At 37.2% G+C, this 19,658-nt stretch overlaps 2 protein-coding genes across 2 annotated transcripts; both read right to left on the reverse strand.

Annotated features, from left to right (window-relative positions):
* Positions 1–2,102: 2,102 nt before the first annotated feature.
* Positions 2,103–8,363, reverse strand: LOC127808355 (LRR receptor-like serine/threonine-protein kinase GHR1). The gene is made up of 4 exons (XM_052346866.1): positions 7,857–8,363; positions 6,331–7,516; positions 4,536–6,083; positions 2,103–3,047 (listed from the first exon to the last, which is right to left on the reverse strand). The coding sequence occupies exons 2-4, from the start codon at positions 7,394–7,396 to the stop codon at positions 2,464–2,466; spliced, it is 3,198 nt and encodes a 1,065-aa protein (XP_052202826.1). The 5' UTR covers positions 7,397–7,516; positions 7,857–8,363; the 3' UTR covers positions 2,103–2,463.
* Positions 8,364–15,726: 7,363 nt separating this feature from the next.
* Positions 15,727–19,250, reverse strand: LOC127808481 (probable receptor-like protein kinase At1g30570). The gene has a single exon (XM_052347044.1). It carries the CDS (start codon positions 18,621–18,623, stop codon positions 16,017–16,019), a length of 2,607 nt encoding a protein of 868 aa, XP_052203004.1. The 5' UTR covers positions 18,624–19,250; the 3' UTR covers positions 15,727–16,016.
* Positions 19,251–19,658: the final 408 nt, after the last annotated feature.

Here is a 19,658-nt window from a genome sequence, read left to right on the forward strand (position 1 = left end):
TAAGTCTTTAGAGCCTCAACCTAAATCTTGAGATAGAGAATTAGGCTCTTTAGTGCCGAACCTCTATAAATTTCTCTTTACCTTATGGTTGTGTAATTTTATTGTTATTAATCATACAACAATCACTACATATTAAAATTACAAATTTAAGAATTTTAAAAAAAACTAAAAATTATTAATTAATTTTTTAAAAAACTCAATTCGCCCTCTCTTGAATATTTTTCTGGGCAACAGACATTATTCAATAGTAAACTACACCAACACTTTTTTTCACTCGGATACATTTCTTGAAATGCATACTCTATAAAATCTAATTTGTGTCTAAGATGAAGCATCACAACATTATAAGGCAAGTGATTCATTTTTTTCGAATCCCTCTAGTATTTGTCAAAATTCTGTTTCATTCTTGTCACGTATCTCGAAATCTTTACCATCTTGTCATTCTTGTAAAAGACAATACATTGTGCTAATTTCATGAAAAAATTATTGAAAGTTACATATAATGACCCCCAAAACCCACAAAGTAGGCTAAAAAATATGTTGCAACAATGAAGCAAACTTTTTAACCTTCATCCAATTCTCAAGCTTAGATCTCCCATCAATAATAAAAAGTTGTTACAAGTCTTTATCCCAATTACTAATTTCAAGATCTATCTTAAACCAAGGATCTTGTTTTAACCTATAACATATTATTTTTATACAAATAATTTAAAAGCTATAGCATTTTTTTTACTGAATTTTTAGTTGTAGTACTTGAAAAGAAGATCTATCAAACTCATCAATCTTTTTTTCGCATCTAATGAACACATCATCAAAAATAAAAGTCGACATTTTTTTTCCATAATCTAACATTTTCATTATGTTAAAGAATAAAATGGCTATTTCCATAAATCAAGAAAAAATGAAAGCCACACTCAATCGATTGAATGTAGTACCAAAAAAAAAAGTTCAATCTAGTACAAAAAGGCACACATTTGCTCTTAAAAGATTGCATCAACATGCTTTGATCTTACCATTTCGAGTGCAATTTTGTACACTTACTTTAAGAGGGTGTACATAATCTCTGTCAATTTTGTGGGGGCCCCATCTCTCCCCTCTCTTCTCTCCTTTCTCTTCTTCCATCTTTTTCTTTAACAACCCTCGACACCTTCGTCGCCACCTGGCCTCACAAACCGCCACTGTATCCTCACTGTTGTAAAGAGGGAGAATGCAATGGTGATCGACGAGGATGTAACAGTAGGGGTGTTAATGGTTCAGATTGGTCCGATTCTATAAGAATCCAGTAACCGAACCATTTTTAATGGTTTCAAAAAAATAAGAACCGTAACCGAATCATTACATATATAAAACTAAAGCATGACCAATCCGTCGCATCTTACCGGTTTCGGTTCTATCCAATTAATATTTAACTTCTAAATATTTTCGCAAAATATGAAATTACAAACAAATTTGTTAATTAAAATAAACCCATAACTTCATTAATGCTTCAAATCTTAAAGTAAAAGTAGAACAAAATAATTCATAGACTATCTCATCAAATTAGATTACATCGACCATTTAGTATAACAATAACGCATAAAAATTTAGAAATAAAAGAGTTCAGAATAACAATAACCAACAACAAAAAAAAAAAAAAAAAAAACTAACAGATTAAAATTGTAAGTAATAATATATTTATGTGTATGTATATATATATCAAAAAAATTATAATATATATACAAGTATAATATCAATTCCGATTCGGTTCGAACCACGGTTTAAAAAGAAAAACCAGTAACCAAACTAAATAAATCAGTTCTTAATTTTTTAGAACCAAAACTTAATCGTTAAATCATAGAACCAATCCAAAAGGCACAGTTCAGTTCAATTTACCAATTTTCGGATATTTTTTAACACCCCTATGTAACGGCAAGGCAAGGATGCAATGACAAGGTGAGGCGAGACGAAACGACATTGGCAAGAGGGTCAGTGGCAAGAGAGGCAACGAAAGCAAGGGAAATGGGAGAGTTTTTAGAGAGATCCCCCAAATGACTTTTTTACCCCCTCCAAACTAACGGGGTGAATTAAACAGAGGTGCACAAAATTGCACTCATTTATCCCCAACAACTCAACTATCAAGAAAACCTAAGCTCTGGCAGATCCGAAACATAATGCGTCTGAAGCCCATCAGATTTTGCATACTGCGTGAAGCAGCTACAGCAAGTAGCAAGAACAGACATTCGATGGCCACATTTGGGCACGCTCAAGCTCGTTTTGGTCAATCAAAGCCAATTGAAATTAGTGATCATACCTCCCCCATGAAAGGGGAAGAATGTGGCCCCAGCTTTACAACAATCATCAACAAAGTTAATTAGTTAGCAAGTCACACTAAAACGCCAACCTTTTTGACTCTGAATGGGACACCAATGAGAATTTGATTCCCAGCTGAACATAAAATACAGCCACAGAAATGAGTACTATAGATCATATAGAAGAAAGATCTTCGTATACGGTCTTGATTCCTGGCCTCTCAGAAACATTACGAATGCATCGTAAAGCTATTGCGAGTGCCTCCTCCATTCCCCTTTCTGCAACTGGGTTTCCCATCTCAGGTGCCAATACAGCGTCAAAGCATTCCGACCCACGACCTTCAGCTACCCTCAAGCGCACCCAATCGGTCAAGTCCACTCCTCCATCTGCACCAGAAACCACATCCCCGGCACACTTGCCGGTTAGAAGTTCCAAAAGAATCACTCCAAAGGCATAAACATCAGACTTGAAGGAGGGCAGTGGTTTCTTGGATGCTGCCAGTTCCGGTGCCCGATATCCCAACACCCCGGCATCAAGGATCTGTTCAATGGTTCCGGTCTGGGTCATGAGCCGGTGGAGGCAGTAATCAGCAACACGCGCATTCAGATCAGGCCCGTCTAAGAGTATGTTGGTCGCTTTAAGGTTGCCGTGTGGAATGACACGGTCGAAATGGAGATAATTTAGGCCACGTGCAACATCAACAGCTATTTTGAGCCTTTGAGTCCAGGACAGTGGCGGACCCTTTCTTCCCGGTCGATCTGCGCACAACTTAGGTTGTTTATATAAGAAAAGCAAATACATTTACGGCAAAATCATTCCAGGAAAATATGGACCTTTTTTGACTTCCACTACTTCCACAAGTTCAATAAATACTGCATCAATAACAAATAGAAACACACAAAGTTCAAGAAAGTTTACTTACATCTTTATGCATAAGTAGATCAAATTTTGTATTGGTAAATATGAATTTTTTTTTCTCCAGGATGAGATGAAAGCCTCAAGGATATTTGTGAAGAAATATGTCTCCGTATAATAGCTAAATTAATAGTTCACAGTAGTCATTTTAATTTTAAGAAATAATCAATGTATAATATGTCTGGGCCAGGGATTACAAGGGGCATCAATTGGCTGGCAATATTTAAGCACAAGTATTAAAATGTTCAACAAGTTCATTCTTCAGTACAGATCATGCAAATGACATCTTTTGGGCATGACTGAATGGTTTGTTCAATTGCAGCGTAATACATACCAGATTTCTACATGATGTTTATAATAGTTTAACAAATTATTGTACAACACCACAATATTGAATTGGCAGGATCTAATGCAGTTTCACAGACCACTCCTGCAGCAACAGACATCCAGATAAAATTCTTGTACACAGGTCAGGCAACTGGGGAAATGATACATGGGACCACTGAGCATATTTATAGTTCATGCATCACCACTATAATTATAAGACGAAATTTCATCCATCAGAAAGGGAATCCCAAGGTAGACTCTGGGACAATTATATATTTTCTCCATGACTAAAGAGACAAACAGTCTCTTTAAAAAAAAAAAAAAGAAAAAAAAAAACTCCCCAGACCCTCAGAAAGTGGGAGCTTCATGCATTGGGGCCACTTAGAAGATGCCTAGAGCTTTTGAGAGAACTGGCGTGCTATTTTCAGTATTAAGTGCAAAAGCTTTCATTTCTCACATTAAATTTGGCTAGGAATTTTACATTTCTATGGCATTTTCATATGAGTAAGCCTAATGGAGAATTTTTCCACTCAATCACTGTATTCCTCTCTAGCATCATACGTCTCTTTTGTGTAACATGTTTTCTGTAACTGTTTGACCATCTAGGTCTGTTTGATAAGCGAAGGGAGGACTGCAGCCAAACCTAAAAGTATTTTGACATGAAGCGCTCATGGTGTAATTAAATTGTATCTCCTAGAAATTTTCTGGGAATCCAGAACTGCACTAAACATGTATGAGTCCTTGCTGCAATGGCTGTTAGCTTATGGTTATAACCCCCTTGGTACCCTTGCTCTTTTGTATTTTCTTAATAGTGGCAGAAAAACATAACAGACACCAAACTCAAAAGCAATTTTTTTTTTAATGGAATAGAAGACAACCATCATTGTGTCCCAAAAGAAATTTGAAGGTAAATGATGGAAATAGACACAATCTCATCTCATCACTCCTGAATTAAGTAGGAAGAGCAATTAATGTATCTTAAAGAATAAAAGGCAAGAAAATACCATAGAGAAAGCTTGCAAGACTTCCAGGTGAGATATAGTCTGAAAGAATAAGCTTCTCATGCTGCGTTGGTCCCCAGTAGTACCCTCTCAAACCCACCACATTTGGGTGTCGGATATTTGCAAATTTTTTAGCCTCCTTTGCGAAATGCTTCCTCTGCTTCGCAACCCCTTCTCTCAACCATTTTACAGTCAACAACACCCCATTATCAAGCGTTGCCCTGTAGGAAGTCCCATGGCTGCTCCTCCCCAGAACTTCAGCTGGGGCTCTGGATAATTCCTCAGGTGTCAAGGAAATTGTATCATCAAGAAAATGCAGCTCACCAGCTAATCTATCTGGAGTTGTAACATCCAGCCGTGCAAGGTTCTCTGCAGTATATGAATCTCCAGACTCCGGTGACCAAGAAAAATGACTGTTTTTTGATGGAGAAAAGCCAGTTATAGCTGCCATTTTCTCATCAGGACTAATTACCTCTGATGAGGATCCTTTTCGAGAAGTCATAAGATCCCCAGCTGAAACAACTAAAGGGCCAGCACTGTCCCCTCCACTAAAGCCAGAAGGATTTGAAGGGGTCCGTCTGTGTATGTCCTTGTTTGCAACATGTTGTGGAAGATGCCTCTTCTTCGATATGCGGATATAATGTATGACAATGGCAAGCATGATCAACGTAATCACAGCAACCACACAAACAACTATCACCACCACTTTGACTGTATTTTTTATGGGTTTTCTCTTGGAATTTCCAGTAGGCATGTGGCCAGGTTGGGGAGGACCATTTGGAAATAGTAATCTGGAATTTCCAGGGTAAAAAGAAGATAGCGGAAACCTTTGCAGATTTTTGGGGACAACCCCAGAAAGATCATTGTATGATGCATTAAAGCTTCCAAGACTGTTTGACAAGTTATTAGGCAATGCTCCTGTGAAATGATTCTGGGAGATATCTAATGAAGTAAGGGAGCTCATATCATTCATGGATGTTGGCAACGAACCAGATAAATCATTTGCAGCAAGACTGAGCACTTCAAGTCCAGTTAATGACCGAAATCCATCAGGAAAATAGCCATTCAGCTGGTTGTGAGAAAGATCAAGGACTCGAAGATTTGTCTCGAAAGAGGAAGAAGGAGAGAATTTAATACTTCCAACAAGAAAATTACTTTGGAGATAAAGCCCTTGCAAAGTAGCAGATTTTAGCAAGTCAATTAGAAGAGCCCCGTCTAAGTGGTTGAAGCTGAGATCAAGAACTGTGAGTTTAGGAAAGGTTGCAATAACTTTTGGCATGGAACCGCTGAGAAAATTGTGAGAGAGGTTGAGGTAATTTAAACGCAAAAACTGCGAAGTTACCTCAGGGATGGACCCTGTCAAATTGTTCTGGCTGAGATCCAGGATCTCAACATTTGCCCATTTAGCCAACCTACTTAAATTTCCTCCAAAATGGTTCTTTGACAGATCAAGTACTGCACAGCTTCCAGTCAGCAATGGGAGTTGCCCAGAAAGCATATTAGACGAGAGATTAAGTATGCGCAAACTTGATGTGATCATACTTATTGGCCCTGAAACATGAAGGAAAATGTGAGAAGCATGTTAGTGCATGTAAACCAGCTCATGCAGTAGAAATTACTATGGTTATGACCAAACAGACCAGGGCCCAGTTTTAAGTTAATAGACAAAATATAGTGGTGTTCATCTTAAAATAAGACTATGATATTTCAACTTAGGCATCATTGAAATATGACCAACTGAAAGATTGAATAAATTCAATAGTTCATCAACATAGTCAAGTTCAAATTGTAGAAGTACCTGAGAGGTTGTTGCCACTCAAATCCAACTCAGCTAGAACCAAAGAATCTCCTTTAAGAAGGCCATTAGGAACATAGCCAGAAAATTTGTTGTTGCTAAGCTTGAGAACCTGAAGGTCGTAGACAAAATTAAATTCAGGCAACTCGCCAGACAACTGATTGTAGCTCAAATCCAAAATGCTCAAGTTCTCAAATATCTGTGTTCCACCCCCACTTACAAGAGACCCTCTGAGTTGATTTTGGCTAAGATTTAAATACTTAATAGTCTCTGATACTCCAGGTATAAACTTGTTCTGTGGTGAAGCAGCTGAAGTGGCCAATAAATTCCCACTTAAATCAACATGAACTGCTTTGGTAAGAAGTAAGAACTCTGCATCTATGCTACCATCGAGCATATTTCCATGCAAGTCAACCACTGCAAGATTTGCAAATAACTCCAACCCTTTTGGAATGTTCTTTGTGAACCCATTGAGAGAGAGATTAAGAGATACCAAATTTATCAATTTTCCAAGAGAAGATGGCAGTGGCCCAGAAAAGGAGTTGCGACTCATATCCAAATATTGGATTGAAGCAAGCCCTGAAATTGAATCTGGAATAGAGCCAGAGAAGTTGTTACCAGCCAATGAAAGGTTCTTTAAGCTCCCTAACTTACCAATTCCCACTGGTAAAGACGATGAGAACATATTGTCCGATAAATCCAAATGCTCTAGGCTTTTGAAGTCACCGATATTGCTTGGCAAATTACCTGTAATCAAGTTTTTTGCAATGGAAAGATTTGCAAGCATTGTGAGGTTTGAGAGAACACTCAAATCTACATCTGCAGATAAACTAAGATTATCAAGCACAACTCCTGCAACATTGCCACCATTGCACAAAATCCCATTCCAAGAGGAAGGGCATCCATTCAAGTCAATGGACTCTTCGTTCCATGAATTAAGCACATAACCTGTCGGGTCATGTTTGATTCCTTTCTTGAACTCAAGCAGTGCCAAGATGTCCTGTGATGGAAGCTGTCCCATGGCAGAGAGTAAAAAGTGGGAGAGCAGCAAAATCCTAAGGAGCTTCATTCCAATCCCAACAAGGTGGTGTCACCCAAACACTGATAAAATTAAAATGTCTGACCAATTTGATTATCCAAGCTCTCGAATCCAGCATAACTCAAAGAAACCCAGCTCAGTCGTCACCAGCTAACAGTAAAACATATAATCCAACAACATTTTCTTTCAATAACTGGCAAAATGTAACTCAAAGAAAATGATCAATAAGAACCCAGAATCAGATGCTCAACCAGAAAGACACAATGTTCATCTAACAGATCTAATAAACAGAATAGTCACATTTTCTTTTGGAGACACTCCATAGCTAAAAGTTTTGGTCATTTTCATTAAGTTTAGGCGGTAAAAACAGCTCTTGGAGGAGAAACTCTTTAGCAAAATAAACTAAGCCAAGCAACAAACAACCAAAATGAACAACTGAAACTGAGTCACTTCCAAAGATCAGTCCCTAAAAATTTCGGCATTATCTTACCATGCACCCTTTCCCTCCAAAAACCCAATCTTCATAGCAAATGGAGACGCACTTTGCAAGAACTCGACCTCCGAACAGTCGGAAACTGAAGATTTGCAGAGAGGAAACTACCCTTTTGCAGAACAGCCTGTATCAGAGCTCAGGCGTTCTGGTAGAATAAACCCATTAAGAATGGAGCAAATGGGTCTTCAAATCGCAGCTACACTGCTTTAAATACAATGGACCCAAGAAGAGCTTCCAGAATCCATAAACCTCTGCACTTTCATTATAAAACCCTAATCTTTCTTTTCATACGAGAAATCAATTGTGCCGAGTCCCTTCTTATATCCCTCCTTCAGCTTAAAGCCCAAAAGGACCTAATTTGTTTAGTTTGTTTTGTCTGGAAACTGGATGGAACGCCCGAAAATCCCTAATCCTTGTTCGATCTTTTCAGGAGTTTTGCCTTTTCGTTTCATTTTTGGGGTTTCAGTTATTAATTTCCTGCTCACGGCAGGCGAAAAAGCGGGGAAAATTGTGTAATTTTATATCCATTTGTCAGTAATGAGGGATTTACCCGCCAAAAAGCGTAGAATCGCATTGCGGACGTCAAATAATTTATTAAATCTGGTTTGAGGTTTCCCTGCCAACCGGCAGGAGTTATTTTCATTGGATTCGGTAGTGATCATCAAATTAACATAATATAGTGGTGTTTACCATGAGCTTATTTAAAAATATATATATTATATATATATAAATAAATAAAATTATAATTTATTTAAAATATTCACGATAAAGTCTTAATATGTTATTATCGTTGTTGTTACGTCCCAACAGTATTTAACAAATAATTATGACATTATTAGTTTCTAATAATATCTAATTAATGTTAAGTAAAAACTAATAATAATACTATTTAAATAATTAAGCGTGACAATGTCACAATAGAATTGAATGTGGAAATAAAATTGGTGGAACAAAAGCTGGAGGTGGAGTGGGTGAGGGCATCATAATGATGATTGAGGGGTGGGGGCTCATGGGGAATCATCTAATTTTGAGCAAACACCAATGGAAAGTAGACACGTGGAATAGTGGTCCAGTCCACACCATGCACACATCTCTATTAGCCAGCAATCTTACCTTACATTACCTGCTCTGGCCATGGACAGGACAAGGTGGGCCCCCGCCTCCCCTTTTATCTCGTTCGATCCATGTCTATGATGCTGTTTTCAGTTCCCTCTTCTTCTTCCGAAGACTGAAATGTGTGTCATAAAAGGAAAATGTCCTTTATACTCTTTCTGCTATATTTTTAGAGTACATAATATAATTAAAATAGTAAAATATCTTACTTAAAATGATGATATAGTGAAACGTGTCATTAAAATATTTTTATTTATTTATATATATATTATTTAAAATATAACTTTTGATGTAAAAACACCATCTTTCATCGTAAAATCACAATAATAATAAAAAATTTAAAGGTCCAATGTTTATTTAGATTGTCCCAACTCACTCTAACCCTCTTTATTTTATTCAAATTAATTTATAAATATGTTGCGTGGTATATCCAAACCCATGCCCTAAGCTATTTCCTAACCAAATTTCACTTAAAATTGAGACCAAATAAATAGAATTACATTATTAGTTTTTAAAATTTTATATTTTGTAATAAATTGATCATAGAATTTTAATTTTTGTCACCATATCTATCAAATTTTAATTTTTATTATAGTTTATTTTATATTTTTATTTTTTTATCAAAATCAACAAAAAAAAAAATGATGTAATATTCATTAATATAACTTTTGTTACGGGGGTGTCATAAGAAAATCAAAATTTATAAATAGACTGAAGATTTGAATGATCTCAAAGAGTGTTTGTAACACTCGAGAATAATTTTGAGGATAAAAATGATATTTTATAAAGGGCATAATTGGAATTTTAGGAAAAATAAGACTATAGGGCACACTAACACAACTTTGAACGACCGAATTAATCAGAGGGAATACCTCGGACCCTAGATAGCCAAGGAAAATGGTATAGTATCGACGAGCAGTTAAAATTATGATTTTTAGTGATAAAAGAAATGAGATCGGGAACAGTTTTCGGTACAGCAAAAATACAGCTGTCAATTAGGTCGTATTATCGAATTACTGTAAACGACGTTCAAAAAGTCAACGGAGAGTGTCAAGGACTAGTATTCGACGTATAGAACAACCCTTAAGTGGTTTCAGGTTGAATCGAGTGGATTTGAGGTCAAATAAATCAGTCGGGCCTAAGTGTAATTTCCAAAAATTATCCGAGGGAGATCTAAACGGTAATTTTTCAAAAGTTTCAAGGGAGAAATGAGAAGTACTAATCTTGAGGGTCTTAGTGAGGGTGTTAGAAAGATCAGGGGCTTGAGGTTAAGGGCCAAAATGCAAAAGAAAAATTTAAGGGGGCTAAAGTGTAATTTTCAAAAATTTCGCACGCACATGGCAGTCTGGCCGTGAGTTTTGGCCAGAAAATCCGGCCATTTGGCAGCCAAATCTTGTCAAGGGATGGCCGAGGTCAGTCTTGGTGGCGTGAAGGGGAAGAAATGGCCAGAAATCGGCTACGTAGGGGTCGTTTTTTGCCTATAAATACCGAAGGTATTTGACCGAGAATGAAGCACCAAATTGAGCTCGTTTTTGAATGATTTTTGGAATTTTGATAGAGGGCTTTTGGTCTCTAGGCATCAAGGATCATTTTGGGAGTGTTTTGAAGCATTTTAGTGAGCTTTTGAGGGGGTTTCGAGTTCGGTCGAGGGTTTGAGGCGGTCCGCCTAGCCGGACCTGTAACCGGCCATCTGAGCCATTTTTCGGTGACCTTTCGGCCTGATTTTTGTGGCATCGTGATCGATTCTCCAAAGGCTTTCGAACGGCACCGATTTTGTGGCCATCGGAGCAGTCGCCGACGACCGGCTCAAGGTAGAAGATGATCGGCGCGTGACTGCCACGCGCCAGTTCAAACCAGTCAGCCACTCCCCGCGCATAAGAGCGCGTGAGGCCTCAGGTAATTTTGAAATTTTTTTATTATTTTAAGAAAAAATAAATTATGAATTATGGTGGAAGAAAATTTGGAAAAATGTTGGGTAAAATGGTCATTTTGTAATTTTCAAGATAAATAAAGCTTATGAAAAATAGGATGAGGTGTTGGAAAATTTTCAGAAAATTTTGGAAGTTAGGAATTACTTATTTATGAATTGTTGAGAAGAAAAATTGAGGAAAAACCTTGAGTAGGCATTTATTAGAATTTTTGAGGAGAAATATAAAGAAAATAGGTAGAAATTATGAAAAATTGAAAAAATAGATATTGATATGATTTTGAACAAACGTGGTGTCTAGGGTATCGTTGAAGCTCGAGGTTGAAGTATAAGAGCGTCGGGCGCGAGAATCGAGGTCAGGCACGCAAATCGAGGCGTACCACGCTTGTCGAGAAGAATTTGAAATTTCGCCAAAAGTGAGTGGTCGCCCCCAACTTTGTTTTGACTTGTGAGTAGTTCTACTCGAAAAGACTTTAAGTGACATGTGAATGATTTACTGTGAATGTTCATCCCTATGGCTTGGTTTATTATGGTTGTCCAAACAATTATTTACACATGCATTGAATTTCGTACGGTAAATTGCATACATTGAGATGTTGATTTTATGCATGTTATGATTTTTCGACATTGGCTTGTTTTGTGTCGTCCATGTGGGACGTGGGTTGGTAACCTGTGACGTAGCCCAGAGTAACAGCACTCGGGATGCGTACCTAGGATTAATGCTAGGTGACCCACTTAGGACGGGACTGAGACGGACTTCACCCTATGAAACCCAAGTGGCGGGGCTGAGAGTGGACACCACCCCGGTTGTTGGCTCAAGTGGCGGGGCTGTGAGTGGACACCACCCCAGGTTTCTTTGAGCAATAGCATTAATGTTGAGGTGACGTCGATTTCGAGGATAGTGCTGATGTGACACTCTTGGGGCTAGGGTTGCGTTGGATTTTGGATTGCTTTTGAGTTGGAGCGTAAAGCCTAATAATGACAATGGGGTGATTCCCGAGTTCATATGTCGAGGTTGTCCCTCTTAAGTATGATTGTTTTGCCAATGGGCCGAAGTGGTCGTGTCGCCTTTAGAGAGATTGCATTTACCCCGATTAGGGTTAAGTGCTATGTGGTATTCTCTTAGGCTGGTGCATGTCGGGACTTATCGATTTTGTATATGATTTTTCATATCTGCATGAAAACGTTTTTGAACTCTCAATTAGATGATTCAGCATCTAATTTGGACTATGTCCCTGGAATATTCAAACGTTCCAGGTGAAAGCAGTGGTGCCAAGGGAAAGAATGTTATCGAGATGTAGCTGCTATGTTTTCATAGGTTTTGTCTATGATTACGATGTTCAGAGGGTGTGTAATATTTTGATATTTTCATGTGAAATATCGGTTTGGATATTGTAAAGGAATTGTCGGTTATATTTATTTGAGGTTTCGATCTTGCTTCCGCTGATGTGATTGATACTACTTGTCTTAGTCTATTGATTCTTAAATTTTGATATGCTAAGAAGGTACGATCGGGATTGTCGGGAAATGATTAGGACGAGGGTATGTATATCGAGGGACTTATGTTGAGTATTTGATATTGAAAAAAATAATAATAATAATAATATCCCCGAAATCTCGAGTTAACGCTCGTTGTGGGAAAACAGGGCGTTATAGTGTTTCAGGGCAAAAGTAACCGAGATATTATAGCCCTTAGTATTCCCAAGGCCTAGGACTCATTCAAAGTCTCCCAAGCCCAAATCATCTAATAACTCTGAAGAGTTTTTGGACCCATCCGAAAAATACTTATTGAAGGACTTTGACATCGAAAATACCTCAAGATCCTCTGGCCTCATCTAATTCATTTTCCCTGAAAAATTAGGAGACTTACATATGCATACCATGTGTCGCATGGATCCAACACCAAATGTTTATAAATTATCGCTCATTACATGGCGAATGAATCATTTTGAACTCTCTCTCTCTCTCACACACATACTCAAGACCTGAAAACTTAAACCCTAAATCACATAAAACGCTCTAGGAGACAATCCATCCGAAGACTCTATCAAAAACATACAACATATGCGCATACATACATTTATACTTCTATTTTATGGAGTTATCATTTTGACTTAAATATCAGAGTTTTTAAGTTAGAGTTTTTAAAATTTTTACATGTGCCTTTTAATTATTTTTATGTCGTAGATTCTTTCGTTGCTACTTGTTTGAAAACCCTTCGAACCTTGTGAAAGACTAATTATCTAAAAACTCTCAAGGGAGCAAGACCATTAGAGACTCTCAAAAGCCATTTAAAGATTCCTTGCATTCTCATAGTTTTCTCAAACAACGGATCGAACCCCAGTACCTACTGACCTTCGTGTGATGTTCCAGACTTTGAACTTTCGTTTGGACTATACTTGAGTTGTTTCTTAAGACAAATAAATATAATTGTTTTAATCAAACAACAAAAATTCAAAAAATCACTTAATGTTAAAATTGACATAAACCTTACGATCAAGTGATTTTGAGATTTGTATTAATGTATGCTATGTTAATTTATGTTAATAAATTTTGATAAAAAAAGACTAAATTGTAACAAAAATCAAATTTTGGTCACTCTTGTAAGTACAATGACCAGTTTGTTATAAAATATATAATTGAAAGCCTAATAGTGTAATTTATCTAAATTATGACGCTCTGTTTAACCCTTAGTTTTAATGTCAATTAATTATGGGTGATTACTCAATCCATTGTAAATAATAATTGGTCCGATAATTAATTAACCATTAAGATTGAATCTCATACGAAATATCAAAACTCTATCCCTATAATATTTTTGTTAAAATTTATTTATTGTAAAGACTAACAGAATACGAGGATATCCTAATCAAGGATAAAGTAATTACTATTAAATTAATTGAGAAATGTTATACCCGCACAAAATTTGACAAACAATTCTCACAAATCTACATATATAAATTCATAATAATTTTATTTAAAATTAACAATAAACCTACTAACTACTATTAACTATTGTTAATTTTGGGTAAAATTATTACAAAATTTAGATAAAATTATTATAAATTTATAATAAATCATTAATACACCTTTGTGTAGTTTAAAGTGTACATAAAGATGTACCAATAGCATTATTCTTTTACATATGTCACATTAATTTGTAAAAATTATCCGTCAAACTTATCTATTGGTATAGCATTTCCCAAATTAATTTATGCTAATAGTATTATTATTACCGTACTTAATTTTAGTACACTAATGCAAGTGTTAAATCAATATATAATATATCATCAATAGTAATGTTTATAAATGTTAACGAATTGATTGAGTGAATATAATTTGAATTAATTGCCACCTAAATCAATTCTTATTTTACTGTTTTAGACCCAGTTGATATAAAATTAAGTTTGAGTTGAGAGCACAAGTAACAGGGACCGCGCAAGAATGATAATCCCAAATTTAAATTAAACAATCTGATATATAACTCAACTAAATTTAATGAGACTTTTATATATAATATTAGAGTCCTAGTATCTGTTAATATGCTTTTGTATTAATTATTTTGTTTTGCAAATTCTGCATTATAAATTAAATTTCTTTATAATTGTTTGCAATTAATCAAACTAAATTTTAATTGGGTTGGTTGGTTCAGTTTTGACTGTGTAATGTTATTTATCTAGACTAACATGAATATTCAATTTAGATAATAATTTTTCATTAAAAAATGAAAAGGTAAACATATAAATATAGACACCTGCATTTTTTTAATTTTCAATAAGAGGATGGCAACTAGACTGAAAATCATATCCAATCTAGATGAATAGCATTACTCATTTTGCTTTGTAATTGGTGAGATTATATGTCCAAATTTTCATACTTAATCATGAATGGTAGGCTCAACGCATTATATAAAACCAAAACAAACTCCAAACATAAAGCACCCATCTACCTTTACTCCACATCATTGGAGAAAGAACAATTATTAACCATAATCCAACTAAATTGTAAGGTAAACTACAGAAGATCCCTATCTACATGAATCTATATACACTCCTCATGAACATCCTTAAATCATAAGGAGTCCTCCATGATCACCTCAGTAGAAATTATGCAAGCAAATATGGTCTAGTCGTGGCCATGGGTTGGCCAAAGATGAAGTGGAAGGCCCCTGTAAAAACAATGAAAATATGGCAAAACGAATGGCACAGAGTTCACAGCTCCAAGTTGCAACTGAAGCATCAGAAAAAGCTCCAGTCCAGGGACAACTTTTCTCCAGTAATTAAATGGTTTCCTGTCAAAATCATCTCACTTCAATAGCTACAAGTAATGGAAGGGGAGCGAGCTCAGATATAACTCCATAAGAAACTGTGGATACATTAGGTAGCAGTTGCAGAAAAATGTTCATCCATGGAGGAAGCCTGCCGGCATAGTAAATTCAGTAACAGATGGAGCTGCTTATAAGATCGAAGCATTTAGAACTGCCCCAGAGAAATTCTGGAGTCACTGATTCTTGAGGTTGCTTGAAGCAACATAGAACAAAAGTGTTGATCTAAAAGAGACTGCCCCCCCGTCCCAAAAAACAACAGTGTATTATTAAGCATTAAATACTAAACTATTAAATGGAGTTGGCCGCATGAATTCTAGCTTTTCATGTCCAGACACAGCTCAAAAATTCATGGTAAAAGGAAATGTTTCGAAACATAACAAATAATGAAGAGATTAAATGACTAGATGATGCAGAAAGCTAAAAGACAGAATCAATTCTAACACGGATCGTCCTTGAGAAAAGGCATCACTCGGGGAAACTGCCCCAAAAACCACAAAACAGATCCAAGAATGAAATAATAGTAATAGGCTTTGAGAATAAAGGATTCCCCAATATACACAGAACTTCAAACCAAAGGAATAGAAACCCTTGGCGCATGATTCCCCAATCTTACAGACATCATCATGATATTTACATATTCTCTTCCCCTCTATAACTAACTGGGAAACAACATAATATGCATATTGTATGCAGGTATTTGAAGTCAAAACGTAATTTCAGTGGATAAAGAATTCGAAGAATATAGGCCCGTAGCAACATGGATATTGCTTTCAGTGTCTACCTTTCCGTTTCACCTTACACATGGGTTCACCAGCTGTGAGAATTCTTCGACTCCAACCACAGCATTTGATTCAGAGGTCCCCACAGAAGAACTTTCTACGGTATCTTTTGATTTTATGGCTAAACCAGTTTCTTCATCCAGACTTTTGGCTTCCTGGAGCTCCTCAGCTTCCTTTCCCTGAAGAGCCCTGGAAACCGGACTGCTAGAGCAGGCATCTGCAGCATTGGCATGCAGCCAGGCTTCATGAATTTGTAATACATACTCCAAGTGCCACAAAACTTCTCCCATTGTTGGTCGACTTTTGCCATCATCCCCAAGACATTTTTCAGCTATCTCTGCATATTTCTCCAGTGATTCTGGTGAATATTTTCCTTTTAAGTGTGGGTCAACAATGGTTTCAAGTGACCTCTGCTGTTGCCACCGCATTGCCCATTCTGCAAGATTGATTTGATCCTTTGGCAAACTTGGGTTTATAACAGCTCGTGCACAAACAACTTCAAACAATACAACGCCGAATGAGTAAACATCAGATTTCTCAGTCAATTGCTGTCGTCTGAAATATTCCGGATCAAGATATCCAAAGCTTCCTTTTACTGCAGTGCTAACATGAGTATGTTCTAAAGCAGGTCCAGTCTTCGACAACCCAAAATCAGCCATTTTTGCCACAAAATTCTCATCCAGTAGTATATTGGTTGTCTTGACATCCCTGTGGATGATACCCCGCTCTGATCCAGTATGAAGGTAATGTAGCCCCCTTGCAGCACCAATACAAGCTTCTAATCGCTGCTTCCAAGATAATGGTGGGAGATCACCTCCAAAGAGATGACTTCTGAGAGTCCCATTTGCCATATACTCGTATACCAAAATCATTTCATTCTGTTCTTCACAGAATCCAATCATTGAGACTAGATGCCTATGCCTGAGCCTCGAAAGCATGTCAATCTCTGTTTCAAATTCTCTCAGGCCCTGTTCAGATTGTGGGTGGGCCCGCTTGATAGCCACAAGGATGCCATCATCAATCTCACCTTTGTAAACCTTGCCAAAACCCCCCACTCCAATCACTAAACTATCATCAAAATTATTAGTTGCTGCCTTGATCTCTGTTAGTGTGAGCCGCCAACCAACTCTAGTGGAGGCCACAGGCCCAATTTGGTTATGAGTTCCCAACGATCCCTTGGCGTTAGAAGTGCTATTTAGAACAGACCCATGAAGGAATAATGGGCGCCAAACAGGAGAAATGCTTTTGGCATCACCTGGCTTACTTTGTCGACTTTTGCATAAGCAAAAGATGAACACGAATAGAGCTGAAATAATAGCTATACCTGCACCAATCCCTGCCCAAAGCATTAGACTCCTTGACGACTTCTTACCTCTTGTATGGCTATTTTGTTCTATGTGAACCAGATTTCCATTTTGACTGAGCTTGAAAATCTCCAGACCATTCAAGAAAGCATCAGTTTCTGATGCAACAACGCTCGTGTCAGGACCCATCTGTATCCAGAGAGTATTGGTTTTTGGTGAAACGACATCATAATAATCCTCATGATATGCTTTATTCATCCCTCCTGCTCGTACAAATACATCAAAGTGGTCTACTGCAGTCCGGTTGTTTATGTAGATTCTGAAAATCCTTTGGTTTGCCTTGTCAAATTCCAGCTCACAGAAATGCAACCTGATCAAGTAATCAAAGTCAGGATCCACTTCAAATTTCCACGACATGTTGAATCTTTTCTCCAAAACTTGTGTGTTAGACATGGCTCTTGCCGTTTCATACACCAGAAGAGGAGCCATCAAGGTATCATTAGCAGAAGCATAGGTAACGTTCGATTTATTCTTGATTTCTATCCCAGCATCAGCCATCAGCATGTATCCAGAATCCACTCCCCACATTCTCTGAAGATCATCCTCGGTTGGTTTAATCTCAGAACCACCGATGTTCAGCCTATACATAGTTTCGAACCCATATTTGCTGAAATTCAGATAACTGTTTGCACCATTTCCACCTACTTTGTTTACCAATCCCGCAAACAGGTTATCTAGAACAAGGACAATTTCTATGGCACTCACAAACCCAAATGATCCTTTACTCGGAGTAAACTCAATCAGAAAAATATTTGTGTCAACTCTAAGATGGTACTCTTTGATCAACACATTCGAACTTGAATTACTCTGTGAACTCTTCAAGTGTGAGCTCTTGACTGAAATCTCCCCTGGAACACTGAATTCGGAGAGTAGCTTGAGACCATTTGCTTCAACGGCAAAGAAAGATTGATTTACATCATAGTCCTGAAAGGAGAGAAGAGGAAAATGCAGCCTCAAGAAATAATTCCCCGGGACTACTTCAACCGTGTAATTCAGTGTGTCACTGAATATCCGGGCGGTTTTATAGAGCGGGGCATAGATTGAATCTCCATTAAATGTGGAACTGGAGGCCTCAATTCCAGAACTTACAGTCAAATTGGTATGAGGCTCCAAATCACCAACCCATTTCCTACCATCCACATTCACACTTCCATTTGCGCCACAATTTATCAGAAAAGACTTTGCCTCAGCTTCTCCAATTTCAACAAGAACAGAGATTACCACCAGATAAAGCAGGCCCAGAATCTTCTTCATTTACAACTTCCTCGAGAAACTAGGGTTTGGTTGGTTTCTTTTTCTTTTTCCCCCTAAACACCAGTTCAAAATGCAATTACTAGAAGGAGGACCCAAGTATACAAGGATGAAAACCCTAATCTTGAACCAAATTGACCGCAATCCCCAATCAAACAAATCAACAGAAGTATCCCAACAACAAACTCAAATAAAGAGTTCTTTTTCTGGAACTGACATCAGCTTAAAGTTACCTTCTTCTTCAAATTGGTCTGGCGCCTGATCCCTCCAATCGTACTCCCAAACGCAATCAACACTTGATAACAATCACAATCTTTCAGATCCTGCCCAAGAACCACCACCAGAAACACGGGCAAAATGCAAAACAACGAAGCAAGATAGTGCACAAATTTCTTCGGACCAGTGGGATTTTGAAGGCCCCGATAGAAAACCCAGAAAGAACGGTGGATTCCGGAGCTGGGTATTTCTATGAATACTGGAAGAAGATGAGCTTGTGGGAAAGGGAGGAATTTCCAATTTCCAAACTCATGTCATGTAGTTTGTTTCTCGAGAAAGGAGCTAACGATCTGACACATCCGCATCGTGTAATTTATTATTGTTTCACAGGATTAGGTGTCCAGCGTCCACTCTTTGATTGAATATATATATACGTATACACATATATATAGTTTTTCAAAGTTTGGGGAGTTTAATAAAATTTTAAAATTATAATAAAATATTACTCAAAAGTGTAGGGATGGAGCTCCATGAATTGGGAGGTGGGGCACATGCATGCATGTATGAGTCGTTTTATAGGGTAAAATAATTTTAAATGAGGACAAAATAATAAAATTATCCCTGTCTATTTTGTAAATTTATAAAATGGGCCGTTGCCTTATTCTTTTATCTTCATTTTCATAGTTGCTACCTTTGCCTCATTGCAGTGCTTCACTGTCATGTCGTCGTCATCTAATTTCACTTCCATCGCCCCATTGTCATTGTAGTTTTGTCTTATCGATCGTTATTATAACGATCAATAAGACTATAGCAGCATGATAG

Source organism: Diospyros lotus, chromosome 8 (genome assembly GCF_014633365.1).
Source record: "Diospyros lotus cultivar Yz01 chromosome 8, ASM1463336v1, whole genome shotgun sequence".
Classification (NCBI taxonomy): domain Eukaryota; kingdom Viridiplantae; phylum Streptophyta; class Magnoliopsida; order Ericales; family Ebenaceae; genus Diospyros; species Diospyros lotus.